Genomic DNA, 20,605 nt, shown 5'->3' on the forward strand with positions numbered 1-20,605 from the left:
CGCGGCCACCGCCCCCCTCCTCCCCTCGCCGGCGGAGCCCCGCCCACGACGCGGGAACCCGGAAGCGGGACTTAAAGGGGCCGCGCCAATCTTCTCGGGTGCGGGGGGCACCCATGGGTGCATGGGGGGGGGGGGGAAAGGAGCTCGGGGGGAATAAGGGGGTGCTGAGCACCCATGGAGAGTGCATGGGTGGCCTGGGAGGTGCTGGGAAGCCATGGGTGTAAGGGGGAGAGTGCTGGGCACTCATGGGTGTATGGTGGGTGCTGAGCACCCATGGGTGCCTTGGGGGGTGCTGGGCACCCATGGGTGCATTATGGGTGCTGGGTGCCCTTTGGGGGTGTACGGGGGGTGCTGGGCGGCCTGGGGGTGCTGGGCACCCACGTGAGGAAAAGGGGAGTGCTGGGTGCCCTGGGGGGGTTCTGGGCACCCATGGGTGCTCTGGGGTGTGGTAGGTGCCCTGGGGGGTGTACGGGGGATGCTGGGTGCCCTGGGGGGGGTTCTGGGCACCCATGGGTGCATGGGGGGCGCTGGGTGCCCTAGGGAGTCTGGGCACCCCTGGGTGCATTATGGGTGCTGGGTGCCCTTTGGGGGTGTATGGGGGGTGCTGAGTGCCCTGGGGAGTACGGGGTACCCATGGGTGTATGGGGAGGGTGCTGGGTGCATGGGGGGTGCTGGGCACCCATGGGTGGTGCTGGGTGCCCTGGGGAGTGCTGGGTGGCCTGGGGGTGCTGGGCACCCATGTGGGGAAAAGAGGAGTGCTGGGTGCCCTGGGGGGCGGTTCTGGGCACCCATAGGTGCACGGGGGGTTCTGGGTACCCTAGGGGGTGCCATGTGGGAGTGCTCAGCACCCATGGGTGCCCTGGGGGGTGCTGGATACCCTAGGTGGTGCACAGGGAGGTGCTGGGCACTCATGGGTACGCTAGGGGGTGCTGGGTGCCCTGGGGGGTGCTGGGCACCCATGGGTACCCTGGGGGGTGCTGGGTGCCCTGGGGGAGTACTCAGCACCCATGGGTGCCCTGGGGAGTGCTGAGTACCCTAGGTGGTGCACAGGGAGGTGCTGGATGCCCTGGGGGGTGCTGGGTACCCTGGGGTGTTGCATGGGGGGTGCGGGGGTGCTCAGCGCCCCTGGGGATACAGGGGCTGCTGGGTGCCCTGGGGGGTGCTGAGCACCCATAGGCGGGGGGTGGCAAGGTGCTGGGTGAGCGCGCCCGAAATTTAGGGGAGGCAGCACCCCAATGACCCCCACCCCCTTCACCCCAAGCCCATCTCCAGCAGCGGGGCGATGGCGAAGCCCGGACACTCCTGGAACCGCCGCAAGTCCAAAAAGGAGGAAGAGGAGGAGGAGGAGGAAGGCGAGGACCCCGTGGATGCGATGATCGCGCGGACGGGCTGCACGGCGCAGCACTGGGCGCTGCAGGAGTGCATGGCCGAGCAGCGCGACTGGCGGCGCTGCCAGCCCCACGTCCAGGCCTTTCGGGACTGTATGGCCCAGCGGCAGCGCCTGCGCCCCCAAGACCCCGAGCAGCCCCAACGCTCACCCCCAGGGGACTGAGACCCCCCCCAGGGGCTAAAATCCCCCCTTGGGGTCCCCCACCGGGCACCGGCACTACCTCCAGATGAGGCGCCCCAAAGACGGGGGCTGTGCTAAATCATATATATCTGATTTTTCTATTTTTTGCTACGTTCTACCTGTTTTTTGTTCAGCGGGTTGCTGGCGTGGTTAAATCCGTGTTTAATTTGGGGCCAGGAAATTAAATTTTGATGTGGTTCATCCTCCCGGCTCGCGTCGTTCTGCACAGCTCGGGTGTGGAAGAGGTCATGGCGCTGTGGTGATGCAGGGCTGAAACTGGGGGTGTGATACAGATTTATAAAATCCCCGAATTATTGGGGTTGGAGAAGTCCTCCAGGACCATCAGGTCCAAAAACCCACCACCACCAATGTCCCCACCAAGCCCTGTCCCCAAGCACCACGTCCAACCTCTCCTTGAACACCCCCAGGGACGGGGACTCCCCCACCTCCCTGGGCAACCCGTCCCAAGGCCTGACCGCTCTTGCTGAGCAGAAATGTCTCCTCATTGCCAACCTGAGCCTCCCCTGGCACAACTCGAGGCCGTTCCCTCTGCTCCTGGCCCTGGTTCCCTGTGAGCAGAGGCCGCCCCCCAGCTCCCCACCCCTTCCTTTCAGGCAGTTGCAGAGAGCAATAAGCTCTGCCCTGAGCCTCCTCTTCCCCACCCCAAACCCCCCCAGGTCCCTCAGCTGCTCCTCACAGGCCTTTTACTCAAAGATTTTCTCAAAGCATTCACTTTGGGGTCACTGGCGATGAGGCATCCCAAAATGGCGGGCTCACACCAGGCCATGTGGGAGTTTGGCGCTGCCCTGCTGTGGATTTCCCTCCTCTGCGCCTTCCTGAAGCTGTTTGTGGTGGCAATAACCTCGTGTCCTGTGGGACAGGGATTTGGGGGATGCTACTTTTTGGGAAGCCCCAAGAGGGAAGGGGTTGGGGGCTCTTGTGGGGCCATGAGCCTTCCCTCAGTCCTCATAGCACAGGAGTATGAGGTGGGATGCCTCAGCCCCACAGAACACCACCTCAAGGCCCAAAAGCTGTAAAAATCGACTCAAATCTTCCCCTATTATGTTGAAAGGGGAGTGTGCCCCCAGCTTTGGCCCCGGGGGAGCTTTTCAGGGAGGGGGCTGCAGAGTGGCTGCATTTCAGCAGCCCAAACCCCAAAACTGGGGGAAGTTTTTCAGTCCTGGTCAGGAAACCTTAGTGAAGCCGGTCAGCTGGAGGCAGGAGGGCACTGCCTGCATCTGCTGCTGGAGATTTCTGTGGGGAAATGGTTCATTTCCCAGTGAAACATCAAAAAATACATATTTTCCTAACTTCCTCTTAGTATCCATCAAATCAAGGGCTCAGACTTGGTTGTAATGTACCTGAAAGACGACACAATCAGATCCCATCTCAGCCTAACTAAAAAAAAAAGCCTTCACCACTGGCTTTCGGAATTAGAAATGCAAAGAAAGGAGCGAAAACCTGGCTGCTGGGACCTGTTTGCGGGCTCTGGGTTTTATAGGACGGCAAAACGCGGCCAAATTCAGGACAAACCTCGGTCCTGCATCTTGGTGGATTGCAGCGGCGTGGCAGGGCTGATCAGTATTCCTGTGGGGGCGCAGAGCCGTCGGGCTGTGGCTCTGCAACCAGCTCGGAATCAATTCCCTGCCTTTCCAGCTGCTGCAGGGCTGAGATCCTCAGCACCGGGAAAAGCAGCCTGATTTTCACAAGCATGCTCATTGTAACAGCGGGGCTGAGCTTATGGGTCTGTTTTTGAGGTGAACTCGGCCTAATTCTGCCTCACAACAGCAGCACGAATCCCCAAATACACAAGAAGCTTCCCTTGCACAAAACAAATATGAGAAGGGATCAAATTCAGATTTTACTTGCCCCCCCCGCCCAAGCATGGATAAGAGGCACCATCCTGGGAAATTCCCCAATCCACTTTGCATTTGGTCCTTCCAAGGCAGGCTGATTTCTCCCCTTCCAAAGGGCTGTGGTAAAAAGGAGACTGACTTCAGAGATCCAAGGGGAAATGTGTCCTTTACGGCCGTGAAAGGCAAAGCAGAAACAGAGGAGGGATTTTGCATACGGCTCCAACCTTCCTGCCTCTGCCCTCCGAGGCTTTGTGCTCTTAAGCAGCGATTGTTCAGCTGCTCAGGGATGATCGCCCCCAGCCCTCCCAGGGCTCTGAGGCTCCATTCATGTTGGCAAAGCTCTGATTTAAGCAGCTGTCCGAGAATAACACGATGTTCCAGCCTTCAGCTGCAGAAAAGAGCAGGATGGGCCCTTCTGCATCACTAGCATCTGGGAGAATTTGCTTGCAGCGATGAGAGAGCGTCTGCAGGAGGCTGTTGGGGCTGGGAGGACGTAGCAAAGTCCCTGCTGGCTGCCACCTTTCCCAGACTGATAAAAAACAACCGGTTCTCCAATTCTGGATCTCCGAGTCTTGACGTTTAAGCCCTCGATTCTAAATTTGGGCAGAGATTTGCCTCAGCAGGCAGCGCAGGTGAGCCTAATGACCTAGAGCTTTCTCCAGGGTGCAACCTGCAGAAACGCTCACAAAATAGAAGCAAAACATGCAGAAAAAGCAGAATTGAGAAAAGTAAAATGAAATTTCACTGTGGACCCTCCTCCCCCCAAAAGAAAAAAACCAGACAGTTATAAACACATTTATTTCTCTTTATTAAGACGAGATGCTTAACAACAGTGGAAATTTAAGTCACAAATTTATCAACACGGCGCTCGTAAAGCCACCTTCTGGAGGCTTGAGCAGCTGAAGAGGAGAAAAATGATGTTCTCAGGGTGGCTCTGAAATGGACGGAGTGTTCTTCCTCCTCTCAGCTCATCTGTGCTAGCAGCTCCTCGAGTTCGGGTCGGGCCTTCAATCGGCTCTTGAAGTCAGCTTCGGTGTGCTGTGGAGGGAGGTGAAAAAACAAGCAAGTCAAGGTCACCTCGAGTGCTTTTTTCAAGTCAAATGGAAGGTAAACCCTCTCCTAAAGGGAATCAACAAAGAGTAAAAGGAAAGACAAAGACGAGGCAAGCAGCAGGCCGCGCATCATCACCGTGCGGCCACTCTGCAGTTCAGCCTTGTCGGCTCCTCCTCACCCAGCGACCTGCTGAAGTGCTGAGGGAGCGACCAGCTGGGGCTTACAGCATTTACCACACCAAATTTTGGGGTGTAAAGACCACACAGTAAAGAGAAAACTGGGGCAAGCTGTTGACCTTGTGTTAAGTGCAGCTACCAAACCAAAATACGCTTTCTTCAAGAGAAAAATTCCATTTTGGAAGAGTGAGCCTTGGCATTGTGCTCAAGAAGTCAGCTGAAGACGTCCAGACCTGCCTCTTTCTCCTGAATTTTAGAAGAGCATCCCGAAGCTCAAATCTCTTCGTTGCCAGTCTCCCGGAGCCAGCTTGGGTCTTTCCCAAGGGCTTCCTGCCTCAGACCGCAGTGACTTTGCAAATGGCACAATGTCACGGCGCTCCCTCCAGAGACAAAGCCATCAGCCAAAATTAAAAAAAGCAAAAAAAAAAAAGCAGTCCTAAGGCAGGGATGGGACCGTGACCAAAGCAAAGCAGATTACTGGACTCGAGAGACCTCCTCCTGCATTCCACTTTGCAGATATGGAAATAATTAAACATTCTACAAAGGCCAATGAAGGAAACTGTTTTCACGTTTGAATTTAGCGTGCTGCTTTCCCTTTCCTGCTGCAAAATCTGCTCCCTGAATAAAAAACCCTCCCCTTCTGCAGAAAAGAAGCAGAACCCCTTCTAGAATCCATCAAAACAGGGCACAGTATTTGGCTTTCCCATCTCAGCTTTGCTGCCAACTGCTCCACGCGATTCCTGATCATTCCCAGACGAGTGGCTGTGGGTTCTGACTTGCAGGGAATCTGCCCAAGTGAAGGAACACAGCTGGGAACTTGCCATCCCCTACAAATCTGTGGGACTGGCTGGGAAGGCACCTTCTGCAGCACTAATTCTAGAAGGCTAAAAGGGAAATAAAACTCTCAGCAGGTGTTAGAGGGAACAGTTTTTGATAAATCAAGTGAGGGCCTGGTTCTGGGAGATCTTGGGTATCCGTAAGTCTAGAGCAGAGCCGGTGGCCTCAGGAACAGGTCCTGTGCTTTTCAAAGCAAGCTGATAGCACGCGTCACACCTGCTTTGTAAACGTGGAGATGTCAGTAAATGAAACCCACCTCTTTCACTAACAGGTGGACCCCTTCAGGCTGGTTGCTCTGAATGATTTCCAGAAGTATGGGAGCAAACGTGGAGCTCAACCCGCTGACCTGGAAGAAGAAATAAAGCACTGCAGGGGCAGAACAACAAACGCAGAACGGATTTGTTCTACTAACAGCACGGGAAGAGTCCACTCAGCGTGCACCTAGGGCTGTCAGGCACTTCATCACGGAAGCAGGCTCTTGTTTTGTTTCTCCCCTGTGAATGTTGTGCCTCCAGTGCCTCTCCTCTACCTGGGTGACAGCTTTCACCACTTCAGGCTCTACTGTGCTATTCGTTCTCTCAGTGGAAGCACATTTCTAGCCCCTTTTCCACGTTGCATAGATGCAAAGAGTCTTAACCGTGCACAGAAATCTTCTTTACTTCAGGTGAGACTAATAAAAAGCTGCCACGGCAAACCTGCAAGCTCCAGCATTAGCTCACACTGACTCCCTAGAGGAAAAAGTCTGCCTCAAGGTTTGGAATGTAATTCAGCAGAGCAAGGAACACACTATGAAAGAGGCACAGAAATGCTTATCTCAATTAATTGTACAAATTTAAACTGATGCTAGTGGTATTTTTACATTTCATCAAGTTTGCCCAATTGTTCCTCCTTAAAATTGACTTTTCTACCCCTTCTATCAAGCACTCTGCATAAAACAGGTAATTTATCTGGCTGAGGCAGACAATCCAGGAATCCCTTCACTCTCTTCTACTTTCTGAGTAACTTTTAGCAAGAAATCTAATTTAGACTTCTTTGTGCTTCAGTTTATGCACAAATCACACAAATTTGGGACTTAGCTCCTGCTGTCAGTGGATTTTGAGAGCCTGGCAGAGGAGGTGCTGTACACGGAGCGCAGCACCAGGAGCCAAGCCCAGCTCGTACCTGGATAACCCTCTGGTGGGTGGTAAGGACGGCGTCCAGCTGCATTTTGGAACCTCGCTCTTCCAGGAACAGCACTTCGTTGGTTTTGGTGGGCATGGCGTAGCTGCAGGAAGCACAGGTCAGGGCTTAGGACAGGGAGAGGGGCACTGCCTCACAGGAACGAAGCAACTTCCAGCAGCAGAGAACGTGGAAGGAGATTAACTTTTCATGAGAAATTAATTATGCAAACGATGCATCTTGCAAATCAAGCCCTGGCAGAAGCCGGGGGTTTTACTGGAAGGAGATAAGGGAGAAGCTTGCAGCACTAGAGCCAGGAGAAACCTCTTTCAGCTGCAAACATCAGCCCAGGAAGAGAATTTTGAATTTCTTTATCGTTGAAGGGGAGCTTTACAGCAAAAATTCTGGCTGAACCACCACACCTGCTCCTCATCTCCCACGCTACTCTGAGCACAACCTCACGACCTCCACCTGCTTCAATTTTTCACCCAGAACATTTCCTTCTCCCCCATTTTGCCTCGCCAATTGGGAGGCTTTTAAAGCACAAATCACTTCTTTCTGCCCACACTGAACTTCTCACATCAAGTCCAACCTCAGAGGGCCCAGGCAAAGTGCAAAAAAATCTTTGCATGACGCAAGGCAAAGACACTTCACGTTGGAAGTGCTTTCAGTAGCCTCAGGCTGGGGGATTTCCCTGATTTTCCCTTTCAAGCACATCACCGCTGACAGAATTAGAATTTCTGCGTATCCTTCTTGATAGATACCTAGGAGTTGCTGATGTGTCACAGCTTTTAGTGCTAAAGATGTCACAGAGAGACTCCAAACAAGCAATCTGCGGCTACAGCATCTCAGATCCACGTCTGACAGTTCAGCAGAGTGGATGAACAGAAAGAAAAGTGATTTTTTGATAGGTTTAACCAGCATAAAACCAGAATCACTGCTTATACTCAGAGGTGCACTTAAAGATGGACGTTTCAAATAACCACCACTAGTATTTTTCCTTCCTTACAGCAACACAGCGTTTCTCTCAGTGACTACAGAGGCACTGCAGAAGCCAAGGAGCTCTGTAATGCTCTCAGAGCTCACTCAGACCATCAGAGCTGCTATCAGGTGTAGATCTGCTTCAGGGATCTGCTGTGCAACTGAAGCATCCTTTATTAAACCACCTGCTACCGAGCTAACGGTGCAGGTAGCTCTCCCAAAACCTTCACCCTGGGTTTCCCAAGCTCACGCTGGTTTGTTTAGTACCACCTGCTTGTTGCACAATGCCTGGATAAAACACTATAAAGAAAAAAAAAAAACAGCAGCAGAAGTCAGCAATATTTATGCCTGCACCCACGTGCTTAAGCTTTTTTCTCAAAGGAATGAAGCTACATTTCCCTGAGATTTGTTCACTCAGTGCCCAAATAATTCTGTTTCAGCCTTCCATAAATAAAAGCTCCACAGACAAACGAGGGAGCTAAAGGAGAACACCAGGCAGATGACATCAGATGTGGATTTGTAGGTGGGAATCGATCACAAAGATTCTCTCCCGCCCTTTACTGCAAGGTACCATCATCTACAAGCCTCACACAGCAACGTGATGGCGAGGGATGACAGAAGCACAGAGCCACGCTCTTTATACCTTTCGCTCACTCTGATGGAGAACTGGTTGCAGAGTTTATGCACGTACTGAGCAAAATGCTCCACGAGACACATATCATAGGAAGTCATCTGGATATTGACATCTCCGTACTCGTGTTCGGTCCCAACGTTTATCTCTTTCATCTGTACTTTATCCTTTTTCCTCTTTGGAACCTGTATTAAGGAAAAAAAAACATCTTTTTTTTTCTGAACGCAGCTGGAAATAAAACTCATTAACCCTTGCCAATCGCAGGAGACTGCCCTGCTCTCATCTGACAGGGGTTTGCTGAACACATCGCAGCCCATCTGTGCTCGCGTTCCCTAGCTATAAAACTGGGCTGACACGATCTCAGCAGATGTTCTCAAGTGGAGCAGTTCAGCTCTTGGATGGCAGACCCACAGAAGTCACACAGCAAATACGTGCCTACCATGATTGATTCCTTCCAGGAGAAGCCAAAGACGAGAAAACAAACTGCTTTTAGTTCAGCTCCTGCCTCCGAGGCAGCTCCCGGGATGAGTTATCGTTACCTCATTTTGCAAAAAATTGTCTTCCTTCCAAATTTTCAGGCAATGTAAAAAGTTTAAATGCAAATAAGAGTTGCTCACAACGTTCAGCAATAGTTTGAAGTTGGTTTGTCAAATTCATCATCAGGAAGATGATGATGATCCCTCCCCAGCTACTCATTAATTTAAACAGGAGTGTAGTGGACAAGAGGAATTATTTCTGCAGTGCTGAACTTCATGGGTTTTAACACTTTCCACTGAGAGCTGCAGCAGTAAACTGTTACCTGCCTCCATTTTAATGTGGTTCACCAGCCACGGATTTAATAATAACATTTTAATCAGCCTGTAAATAGACGGGTCAGTGAAAGCAAGGACAGGAAGGGGGTTTTCATGCCTACCTCCTTTGGGAGCAGATGTTTATACTTCCCAATGCCGTGTGTAGGTCGGGATCTGTACTGTCTGTGGCAGCTCACGAGGGCACCACCTTAAAATCAAAGCAGAGCAAACACGTTTTCTCTTGAACAGCACACATCCCTTCTTTCAACAAACAGCCACGGGTGCTGCACGAGCCCAGAATCCTTTCTGGGGACAAGAATTTGTCCTTAGTTCTTTGAGGGAAGGCAAAAAGCAGACCAAGGCTTCAGCGGTCTCTACCCCACGCGAGCAGCCCGTGTATCCCATCGTTGGGACAACTCACAGCTGGTTACGGTGAGCAACCAGTAAGGGAGGTAGGGATTAAAAGTGACTCATTTCCCAGGCAAGTTCTCAAGCAAACAAAACAAACAAAAAAAAGAGTACAGGCTTGTCAGCACCAGTGGATGGTGAGGATCCTAATGAAACCTTACATCTGCCTCCTCTTACATGACAGCAGTGATGTTGTTATGATGGATCTGAGCCCGCTTAATTTTAAATCCAGCCTGTTCAAATATTCATATGCTAGGAAGCCAAATCAAAATGGCATCAGCTTTTATTTATACTTCCTTCTCCAGAGGAAAATGAAACCTTCAACAGCTTTCATTTTAATAAACGAAGCTCAGAACAGCAAAGAGAAACTGAGCACCACGGATCTAAGCCACTTGGTTACACTTTGCCTCCACGTCAAAATCAAATTCTACTTCAAATTTAAACAGAGGACTCCACCAGCTCAACAAATGTTAAAGTAGAACCTCCTGTGGGTATAACAGCAACAGGGGCTGGCTGATGCCACCCTGAACAGAAGCATCTGCTCAGCCAAGAACAGGGAAACAGGACAAGAGGTTAGGGAAAAAAAGGTAAAGGTGGAAGCGCAACAGCACGTGCTCGGGTTATTTAACCAGCCAAAATGTGACTGAAAAAAAAATATCAAAAGGAGATGTGAAGGCTCAAATGTGAAGTATTTGTGTAGATAAAGTTTGTCTTGCATGGGATTAATGAGAAGCCTTACCTACAGCACACAGACGGCTTTCTCGGGGTGTTGCTGCTCTGTAGGAAACAAAATAATTATTATCTGTAGGAAACAAGATAATTGTTAAAACTCCAATCTCACACAGCTATGGAAACACTACAGGTCTGGCCGATCTTCTCAATAAAGGCTCACATCCTCAGACCCATCAGCCACGGATCAGATCCTGCAATCAGACTCTCTCCTCTTCGCATCCTAGAGGTCTTGCAACTCCCAGATACCAGCTGAAAGTCCTCCCTCCACAATTAGAACACTTTCCTTATCTAGAAGTATTTTTTAAAACCATTTATGTCTTCTGACCCAGTCTGTAGCAGTGATTAAGTGTTCTTAATCTGTTATTCTGTGTTTTATGTAATAATTTGATTTCAAGCCACTCACCTGCTAAGAGCAAACACCTGCTTAAGCAGCATTCCCTTCTTCCAGCAGAGCACCTGCAGCACAGTCACAAAGCAAATGGTGAATTTTCAGCGGCACTTCCCAGAAAATACCCCTCAAAACAACTCCCCAAACCCTCTAAATCTACCAACAAACCTCCCAGCCCACCCACAGCTATTGCTCCCCAAACCGCCACCACCACCACACAGAGGAAAGTGATGAGGAAAGAGGAGGGTGATGATGACTACAATGAGTTTCTCCTGCACCCCCTCGCCTTCCTTTGAAGGAATTGGGGAAGGAGATTGTCCTCCTTGTGGTTACAGATCCCACAACAGATCCCACAGATCCTACAACAGCCACACCACCACCCCCGGGCTCGTTCCAGCTCCACGTGGACCTGTGACAACGCAGCTCATCCATGGTGGAATAAAACAAGGAGAGTGGCTTTGCTGTCACCACAACCCCGGTGGGCTGAATGGGGCCAACACCCTCACCTTGCCAACACTGAGATATGGGGTGGGGAGAGCTGTAGGGTCCCTGATGGCTGTGATGGGGCAGGGGCTGTGCTGCACCCTGTGGCACTGGGGTGGTCCCTGGGCTTCCAGGGAAGGGTGGGGGGGCCCTACACCTCCAGACCCGCCACCAGTAACAGAATCAGGGCCTGTCACAGGATCCCAGAGTCATTAGGGTTGGAAAAAGAGCTTCAATGTCCCCACCAAGCCCTGTCCCCAAGCACCACGTCCAACCTCTCCTTGAACACCCCCAGGGACGGGGACTCCCCCACCTCCCTGGGCAACCCGCCCCAATGCCTGACGGCTCTTTCAGAGCAGAAACGTCTCCAATTTTCCCCTAATTTCCCCAAATTTCCACCCTAACCCCCCCGCCCCATTACCTTGGCCCCCGCCGCGCTCATCCCTGCGGGGCCGCGTCCGCCGCCCAAAGCGCTCCCCCCGCACCCTTCAGCCCCAGTCCCGCGTTCCGCCGCCCTTCCCTTCTCTTTTTGGGGCGTTTTAGGGCGAAACCCCGGCGGTGGGAGAGCCTTAGAGGGATGGACGAGGGGGGATGGAGGAGAGATGGCAGCAGCGGGGCTGTGTGGGGGAAATGTCTGCTTGTGCTGACGGGGGAGGGCAGAGACCGCCATAACGGGCATTTGTTCATGTTCAGGAGCAAACAAGGGAAAATTCCTGCAGCGTGGAAGGGAGGACACACTGTCCTTGACCCTATCTTTGTCCCTGTCTTTGTTTTTGTCCCTGTCTTTGTCCCTGTCCAAGTCCTTGTCCCCACACCACTGCCAGCGCGGCGCACCGAACCCTGCCCGCTCCCCGCTTCGCCTTGCTACCCTCCGCCCGCCTCCGCGCTCCGATTGGTCCTCCGCCTCGCTTCTTGCAGCCTGATTGGTCTTCCCTTCTAATCTCGCCATCCGATTGGCCTTCCGCTGTGTCCATCAAATCCAACCGGTCACCTTTGCGTCGCGTCTCGGCGGCCATCTTGAGTGTGGCGCGCTGAGCGCGGCCCGCCCAACCCCTCCCCAGCGCGGAGCGGCGGCCATCTTGAGTGTGGCAGGCGGGGCGGCGGCCATGTTATGGCGGCGCAGGGGCGCGGGGCTGTGGGGTCGGTTGTGGGGTCGGCGTTTGTCAGCCCTCAGGCGGCCCCACTCCGGCTGTAGGGTCACAGCCAGCACCCAGCAGGCTCCCCCCAGCCTCCTTCTCCTGCCTGAGGGGCGCTTGGGGTCGTCCTGGGCTGAGGGGAGCTGAGGAGATGCTGCTGAAGCTGCTCAGGGCAGCCCTGCTGCAAATTGCCCAGAAAAGTTTTATTTTTTAGGGCTTGCAGAGGCAGGACAGGACCTTAGCCCTTAGCAAACATCCACGTAGCGGTTCTAGGGTCAGCTGTGGCCACGCTGGCAGGAGGCCAGGGCCCTTGAGGCTGAAGGAGGGGTGAGGCATTCGGGGCCTGCAGCAGGCCCGCGCGTGGCTTGTGAGAGAAATAAGCAGGATTTTGTTTTATTTTTTTGAAGCAGGGTGCTCTGCTGAGGTAAATCCTGCCTTATTGCCTGTGCTTTGATCCCTGTTGCTGTCCCTCTCAAGGCAATGCCCTAAAATAATTTAAATGGAATGAGTGGGGCTGGTGGGAGCCTCTGATTTCTATATAATGTTTGTTTATTGCCAAGAGGAGGTCTGCATGGAAAAAAAAAAACAGCACAATCAGACCTTGATTTCTCTTAAACAACAACAAAAAATGGATATCAGCTCCTTAGAGCGTAATGGAACTGGAGAAACCCTTGCAGGGTCCCTGCCACCCTCCGTAACCCTCTCCCGCTCCTCTTCTTCCCCAGCCCATCTCCAACCCAAACCTTCATTTCCCCTAAGCCCTTCCCCACACTTTTCCCAATAATTTCCCAATTTATACCTGGCAGATGCTTCTGGGGCTGAGCCCCCACCTCAGCGCCCTCCTTCCCGGGCAGCAGCTGCTTGGCAGCGTGGTGTCAGGTCAGGATTTAAAGCCCCGGGTTACTGATTGCTGCTCCGATTGCTTTTGGCAGGGCTCATGATTGACTCTCTCTCTTTAGGGTTTATCAGCTTTCATGGGTACAGCAAGCCTCCAAAGTTGACCGTGTGCCTGCTTTCTTCCCTCTCATCCACTCTGCCACCCCATGTCCTTGCTGGCTGCGTGCACGGAGCTCCCAACGCGCTCTCGACACCCCAGGTATGCACAGAAGGAGGAGAAGGAAGGTGAGAGAGCAAAATCCACGCAAAACCAGAGCCCCTCCACGCACAGCCTGGGCTCAGCACCACCTTTGCATTCAAATTCAACCTCCCTGCGTTGTGAGGACGCAGGCTCCCGGGTCTGAGCCGTGTTTTCTGGCACTCCCTGGCCACGACAAAGCCGCTCACGGGGCCCAGATGTTGTCCTGCCCTTTGATCTCTTCCCCCACACCGGGGTTTGTTTGATAACCCCAAGGCGCTCGCAGCCAGGAGCGCTGCTGGAGTTTGAGCTGGCTTCAGACCTCAGCTCCCCTTCCGCGAGGGCTGGGCTTCTCCTCGGGGAAACCTTGAAGCCGTGGAGGCAATGCCGGGCTTGAGGAGGGGCAGCTGTGCCCAGAGGACAATTAATTGACCCCATTAATTTATGGGGGGAGGCCGTGACAAGCGCTGCAGTTACGAGCGTGTCGTGCCCACGGTGGTGCTTTGTTTTATGGCCTCAAATGCTTTGTATCCCTAAAATGCTTTGTATCCCCCATCCCTTAACGGCCTGCAGGTCTCGGGGAAACAAAGAGCCCACCCCGTCATTGCAGAATTGCCATGAGGTCTGCCCGAGAATGATGAATTTTAAGGCCGAAGGGGGCTGCTGGATGACGTCATCTGGTTTCCTGCAGGTTGCAGGCTACGTTTTTCTGCAGCCTTGCAGCTGGGTGGGAGCAGATCACCCCTGGATTTGACGAAAGCATCCCTCTCACAACGGCTCCCGCTCTCCATTTCGCTGCTCCCGGCGGTTTTCTGCCAGCCGAGAACGCTCTCGGCTAAAAAACGGGAAGCCAAAATGGGGAGAAACGGGCAAAAAACAGCTAAAGGGAGGGCTTGCCCCAGGTCAACCGGATGCAGTTCATCCAGTAAAAGAGGAAAAAGGGAAAAAAATGACCCGGATTTCCATTTTTTCCTACAAACAAAGGTGAAACCAGCCAGGGGGGGCACCCACATCCCCGGCGGCCGCCTCCTGGAGGAGCCTCGAGGTGTTTTTGGTGTTTTGGGCCGTGTTGGTTCCTCAGGACCTGGAAATGCCGAAGGTCACCAAAAGCTTCCTGAATTTCCACGTGGTTTGGGGCCGTGGCGTTGCTCGGGGCCTGGGCACCGGCTCAGGCTCCCCTCGCCATCATTAGGCTCCAGAGTGAACACCCCAAATACCCAGGACCCCTGCCTGCCCACCACCAGTAGGCTCCAGGGTGAACACCCCCAATATCCAGGACCACTGCCCCCGCCATCATTAGGATCCAGAGTGAAAACTCCCCAATACCCAGTACCCCACCACTATTAGGTTCCAGAGTGAACACCCCAAATACCCCGGACCCCCACTTCCTACCATCATTAGGCTCCAGGGTGAACACCCCCCAATATCCAGCACCATCCCCCAGCCCCCATTAGGCTCCAGAGTGAACACCCCCAAAATCCAGTACCACTGCCCCCCCCACCATCATTAGGTTCCGGAGTGAACACCCCAAATACCCAGAACCACTGCCATCATTAGGATCCAGGGTGAACACCCCCAGTACCCCGCCACCATTAGGTTCCAGAGTGAACACCCCCACTATCCATGTCCACAGCCCCTCTCCCACTCCCAGCCCTCATTAGGCTCCAGAGTGAACACCCCAAATACCCCGGACCCCCACTTCCCACCATCATTAGGCTCCAGGGTGAACACCCCAAATACCCAGCACCATCCCCCTGGCCCCATTAGGCTCCAGAGTGAAAGCCCCCACTCCCCTCAAGCCCCGCCCCCTACCCTCAAGCCCCGCCCCCTACCCTCAAGCCCCGCCCCCACCCCTCAAGCCCCGCCCCCACCCCCTCAAAACCACGCCCCCTTTGCCCCTTCCGCCCATCTGATTGGCTCCGCGGCCGGGGCGCCGAAAGGCGGGGCGCTTAAGGGCTGGGGCCGGCGGCGCGCATGCGCAGAGGAGGAGGCGGAGGGGGCGGTGGCGACAACGGGCGGGGCTCCCGCGGCTGACTGCGTGAAGGCGGGGGCGGGAGCGGGAGCGCGGCCCTGAGGGGAGCGGCGGCGCCTCCAGCTCCGGCACCTCCCGGGAGAGGGGGGGGTGGGAGAAAAAAAAAAAAAAAGGGGAAAAAAAAATAAAAATAATATACCGGGAGGAGCAGAGAGCTCGCTGGGGGGGGGGAGAAGGCTGCCGGCAACGGCACCATGTCGGCGGGAGGCGACTTCGGGAACCCGCTGCGGAAATTCAAGCTGGTCTTCCTGGGCGAGCAGAGCGGTGAGGAGAGGGGATTTTGGGGATTTTTGGGGGATTTGAGGGGATTTGGGGGGGTTTGGGGCTGATCCGTGTGGGGACAGCCTGTGTGTGGGGGGGATTTGGGGGGGGTGTTTGTGAGGGGGGCGCCCCCCCCCTGAGGGGGTGTTTGAGGGGGGCTGCCCTGAGGAGATGGGGTGAATATTGAAATAATTTAAAATTGAGGGATTTAGGGGGGTTGTTTTATTGATTTATTTGCTTATTTGTATGGGGGGGGCCTGTAATGGATCCTCCAACCCCCCCTCTCCGCCCCATATCAGCTCCCTTTATGGGGAGCGGGGCCCGGCTGCTGATTCATCAGCCCTCAAAATCCTTCAAAATCCTTCAAATTCCCCCCAAAATCCCTGAAAACCGAGCCAAAAGGGCTTATTTTTCCCCTGGCCTTGTGCATTAAGAAATAAATAACCGTGCTCCTTCCTCAGGAGAGCCCCCCTGTGATGTCCCCAGGGCAGCGGGGAGTTTTCGGGGTGCCCTCAGTGGGATCTTGGGGCCATCCCCGCTGATTTTGGGGAGGAAAACGCAAAATCTGCCACTGTCAGGGTGGGGTGCCGGCCCCCCCAGCCACCTTTGGTCCCTTGTGTGGCAGCAGATGACGAAACACCTCAGCTTTTCTCCCCCAGCGCCTCACAACCTGGCATTTCCTCGCTCCTTTATAGGTGAGCCCGGCCGTGGGGCTGCTCCGAAACCCCAAAAATTTCATTTTTCACCCACCCTTTAACCCTCTTCTTAATTATTTTTCCCCTTCCCCTTAGCCATTTGGGTGGCACGACTTCAACTGGGTGCTTTCTTTTTGGAGGGAGTCGCCGGCTCGGCTGCTTGGCCAGCCATTTTCTGAGGATTTGGGAAAAGGAGCGTGTAGAGGGGCTGCCGCCGCCTTTATTTCCATTTCCCTTCCGAATAACACCGTAACGAGAATTAAAAACCCGCCGTGCGTTCCCAAAATCTTGCGTTTTAGCGTGTCTGAGCTTCAGTCGGGGTTTGGTGCATCTGAAACCTCAGCAGCCCTCGGATTGCACGTGAATTTCTCACCCATCCATTCCTGCAGCCGCATCTTCAGGCAGCTCCTCGCCGTGGTTTGTTTTTTTTTTTCCCCCCTTCCCAGCTAATCGTTTGTGTTTATACCACAAGCTCTCCGATAATTCCCACGGATAGCCTCAAATCTGAGAGATCTGAGGGGAAAGAGACGGGGTTTTATGGGCGTAAGATGGAAAAAAATCCTGCTAACTCAATCCCTGCTGCTGGGGCCGGCGTGCGGATGCCTCCGAGCTGGCTTTGGGGTGGCCCCGCTGCGGTGTGGGATCGAGACCTGCCTTTGTCTGGGCTCTGACTCCCCCCAAGGTGCTGCAGCCTGGCCCTGCTCCCTGCCCCGATGCTGTTCTGCCATGAGAAAGGGGAAAAAAAAACCTAAAAAATGGCTTTTTCTTTTAGGGCTGAATCTCTCCGGGCGGTGCTGGCGTGATGTAATGCTGTGGGTTTTTTTTTTTCCTGGTGTCCAAAGCGTTGAATAGCTCCCCTTACCGTGTGGTTCCTGGAAGAATTCAATGTCCTCAGCGTGCTCCTCTGTGTCAGGGGGGTAATTCGGGAGCATCCCTCCTTCTGCCGAGGGATTTTGAGCGGGTTTTGCTCCCCTGGACCCCCCTCACCCGGTGCCGTTTTGAAGATTAAAGGAAAAAATCTCAATTTTATTTATAATAATAGAATTTTTGTGAGCCTGCGCGTCTCTTTGTACAACTGTTGCTGCGTTCCCTTCCCGTGCAGCCCAGAGCTTGCCTGCCCTGCTGGAAGGCCCTAATTAAAGCTCTCCCCCTGCTTTTGGGGTGGGTGCTGGATGCTTCAGGGACCTCGAGGTGGCAAAGGAAAAGCTCCCGGAGGGCCACACCGGTAAACATCTGTGTTACAGGGCAGAAACCCTGAACCGAGCCGCTTCAGGATTTTCTCTTCCAACCTTGATATTTCCCTAGTGGTGTGGCAGAGAGCAGGGCCTCGCCGTTTAGGGTCTTTTAGGTTTTTTTTGGCTGCTTTCTGCTGCTCCCCTCAGCCATATTGCGGGCGCTCGCGCCGACTGCGGCGATCCTCCCTCGTTCCGCAGCTCACCGCTAGCTGCGCATCCTCTCCCCTGCGCTGCCACGGTGATTTTAAGAAGCCTTGCTCCCCTCCCCAGCCTTTTTTCCTCTCCCCTGCCTGCCCCTGGCTTTTTATTGTCTGCTTTTTCTTGCGCCAGCTCCTCCGGGCGGCTGCCAGCCCTCTGCAGGGAGGCAGGGCGCTCCCCCTGGGATTTCCTGCAAGTCATCGCCTCGGCCGGCCAGCGAAGCTCTTGCCGCATGCACCGAGGCTTCATCTCCTGCAATACAACCTCCAGGAGAAAGAAAAATCTTCTTTTTCCCTTTTTTTTCGTGTTATAAACTCATAGTACGAGGATACGGCGCCGGGAGAAGGAGGCGGCTTGGCCACCGCTTGCCTTAATTGAATCCCTTTTTTCTCCACGATTGGAGATTACGGAGTTTGAGTAGTTTTAAATATGCTAATCTTTGCTGAAAAGGCAGAGAGCTCTGTGCCGGGGGATTAGATAAAGCTGTGGTGTAAAATAAAAACCCCAAAAATGGTGTGCTGCTCACCGCCTTTGATCTTGTTTTATCAGGTGCCTTCCATCAGCCCCAGTGCCTCCAGCTTGAGGGATTCGGATTTCTGGGGCACGTCAGTGAGTGCACACAGCACCTGTGCTGAGGTAGCTGCCCGTAAATGTGGTATTTATACCCAAATCCGACACGTTTAGGCTTATTTTGCCCGCGAGCACGTCTCCTTCCCTCATTTTTTGGGGTGGAAGGGGCAGAACCGGCCGCTGGGGCGCTGCGGGAGCGACGTCCCCTCCTCACGTGGCTTTATGATGCAGCTTTTATTGGCGAGCGAGTCTGAAGGGCACGGGCACGGACGGAAAGCAAACGAAGGCCCCGGTGCCTCGTGCTGCGCTGCGTAAAGTCCCAAATAAATGAAAAATAAGCCCAAGTATCTGTTTTTATCAGGAGCCGAGAGGTTGGCACCGAAAATGATGGTGTAAGAGCAGGTAGGATGCGACTGTTTGGAGACCACGCCGTTACGGGCAGTGCTGAGCACGGTAATTAATTAGATAATTGGAGAATTGGAGGTGGTTTGGGTGCGAGGCTGGCCCAGCGCTGACCGCTACCTCCAAGACAGGCATCCTTGGGCAACTTGTGGCTGGTTTTTGAGGAGTTCCCTGCCTTGCAAGCTCCTGGCAGCCATCAGATTGTCCCCTTTTCACCCGTTTATTTCCCAGGGTCTTGATTTTCTTGGCTGTGTCTTTGTCTGCTTGGTTTTGTGTTTGGTCTGGACGCCTTTTTCACAAGTTGCCGGGCTTTGTTTTCTTGGGTTCTTCTCAGTATCGTCCTCCTCTCCTCCATCTCTCAAATAACCTCACCGAGGAGTGTGCCAGGCCTGGAGAAGGAGGTTGGAAATCTTGGCGGTGCCTTTTGATTCCTGCTTGTTTGTGGGAGGAAGGAGCCAGATCCGAAGGAGCTGGAGCTCTTTGCAAAGGGAAAAGAGCTGCACCTCTGCACTTCAGTGGGTTTTTCTCTCTGTATCGCAGAAATAATTTGTGAATTTAGAAGAATGGGGTCTTCTGATCACTTTGGGGTAAAATAACAGGGTTTTATCTGCAGTTCTTCATTTGGTGCGTGCAGTCCAGGTTCTGTGGGGCTGATGGTTGAGCCTTTTGCTGAAAATGTAAATGGGGCTAAAGGAGGAAGGGTGAGGAACATCACAGCCCTATGGACCACACAGAGTTCAGTTCAGGTCTATTATGGCATCTGCTGATGGAAACCAACCAAAAAATAACCACCAGAACAACCAAAATGCCTCCCAGTGGTGTGAAACATGGCTTGAAAATCAAATTTGCTGTCTTGACGTGAACGCTAAAAGACTTTTTCCCATGACAACACCTGAAACTCATCATTTGGGTCCCGTAAGCTGCAGGAAAAAGGTTCCTGGTGACAGCTGAATGCTTCTGAAAGGGTGTGGGAGCTCGTTTCGCTCCTCTGCTGTGGGACAGGGTAGGACAAAATAAAAAAGCTCTTTGGAAACAAATGGATGTAATCATAATTACGAGTTTGACGTGTTAGTGTAAATTATTTATGCGATAAATAGCAAAAAAAAGGGGCTCAGCAGATGACTGACAGCCAACAAACACGTGGACTGGGAGGGAAAGTGGCATTTTTCAGGTCGGTTTTCTGGATGTGTTTGCTGAGTTTATGTAGAGTGGAAAGCTAAATGGGTTCTGTCCTCGGCACAGAACAAACTCTGCTGGATAAGAAAATATTGAAGGGCCCAGGGACAGTAAATAATCAAATTAGTTAGTGTACATCAGGCATTTTCTCTCCTGTTTGAAGCTGGCTAGGCTGAATTTGTTTTAGGATATTCAAATAATGTGAACTGGGGTAGATTTGGAGTGCGTTTCCTTCAAGTTCTTCTTACCTGTATGAGGCTTAGTGCATCACAAGGGGAAAAATGCTAACCTGGGAAGGAAATAATGAATGAAACTGAACTTAAACGAGTGGTTTTCACCTGGGGGAGCAAGATGCTGGTTCACACAGCTTCTGGCTGCCTCCTGCCAGCTCTCCTTGGCACAGTCTGCTCCTCAGGTGAGGAAGGAAATCCTGGTTCAGCCGTGAAGCTCAGCAGCAGCTGCGTTTCCTTAATTTGCCTACACACCAAGGGTGGAACTTGCCTTTGTTCCCAGCCAGCCCTTCTTTCTGCTGGCCTCCTGAGTCAGAGCTGCCCGAGGATGGTGCGTGGCTTCCCACCTCTGGAAAAGCTCCTCCAGCTCCTGCTGTGCCCAGGGAACACCACCAGGTTCAGAAGCTGAGGTCAGAGCTTTGACTTTTAGATTAATTTTTTTTACAGAACCAACCCCCAAATCCTTAATTCTCGGTGATGATGAGAACCAGGTAGAAGGAGCCTTTATTTTTGGGGCATTTTTGGCCACGT

The 20,605-nt window shown here is 53.1% G+C and overlaps 3 protein-coding genes and 1 long non-coding RNA gene across 6 annotated transcripts in view; 2 read left to right on the top strand and 2 right to left on the bottom strand.

The window, feature by feature from the left end:
- The first annotated feature begins 16 nt into the window (after positions 1 to 16).
- COA4 (cytochrome c oxidase assembly factor 4 homolog) lies at positions 17 to 1,771 on the top strand. 2 transcript variants are annotated; one of them, XM_084518935.1, is made up of 2 exons: positions 17 to 98; positions 1,276 to 1,771. In XM_084518935.1, the coding sequence occupies exon 2, from the start codon at positions 1,283 to 1,285 to the stop codon at positions 1,550 to 1,552; it is 270 nt and encodes an 89-aa protein (XP_084375061.1). In that variant the 5' UTR covers positions 17 to 98; positions 1,276 to 1,282; the 3' UTR covers positions 1,553 to 1,771. The 2 variants fall into 2 exon arrangements, with proteins under 2 accessions (XP_084375061.1, XP_084375060.1); XM_084518934.1 differs by having other exon boundaries at positions 23 to 98; positions 1,262 to 1,771.
- On the bottom strand, positions 1,358 to 2,140 carry LOC311436603. Its single transcript, XR_014692965.1, has 2 exons — positions 2,084 to 2,140; positions 1,358 to 1,846 (listed from the first exon to the last, which is right to left on the bottom strand). It is a non-coding gene; the product is annotated as an uncharacterized lncRNA (long non-coding RNA).
- Positions 2,141 to 4,207: 2,067 nt separating this feature from the next.
- Positions 4,208 to 11,772, bottom strand: MRPL48 (mitochondrial ribosomal protein L48). The gene is made up of 8 exons (XM_084506699.1): positions 11,486 to 11,772; positions 10,597 to 10,649; positions 10,201 to 10,238; positions 9,176 to 9,261; positions 8,275 to 8,447; positions 6,654 to 6,756; positions 5,749 to 5,838; positions 4,208 to 4,464 (listed from the first exon to the last, which is right to left on the bottom strand). The coding sequence occupies exons 1-8, from the start codon at positions 11,741 to 11,743 to the stop codon at positions 4,390 to 4,392; spliced, it is 876 nt and encodes a 291-aa protein (XP_084362825.1). The 5' UTR covers positions 11,744 to 11,772; the 3' UTR covers positions 4,208 to 4,389.
- Positions 11,773 to 15,333: 3,561 nt separating this feature from the next.
- RAB6A (RAB6A, member RAS oncogene family) overlaps positions 15,334 to 20,605 on the top strand; it is a 46,809-nt gene continuing 41,537 nt past the window's right edge. For both annotated transcript variants that reach the window (XM_084531991.1, XM_084531990.1), the window contains exon 1: positions 15,334 to 15,571. In XM_084531991.1, coding sequence (XP_084388117.1) covers positions 15,502 to 15,571 — 70 coding nt within the window. In that variant the 5' untranslated portion in view covers positions 15,334 to 15,501. The remainder of the gene's footprint in view (positions 15,572 to 20,605) is intronic.

This window comes from Aythya ferina, assembly GCF_964211825.1.
Source record: "Aythya ferina genome assembly, chromosome: 1".
Lineage (NCBI taxonomy): Eukaryota > Metazoa > Chordata > Aves > Anseriformes > Anatidae > Aythya > Aythya ferina.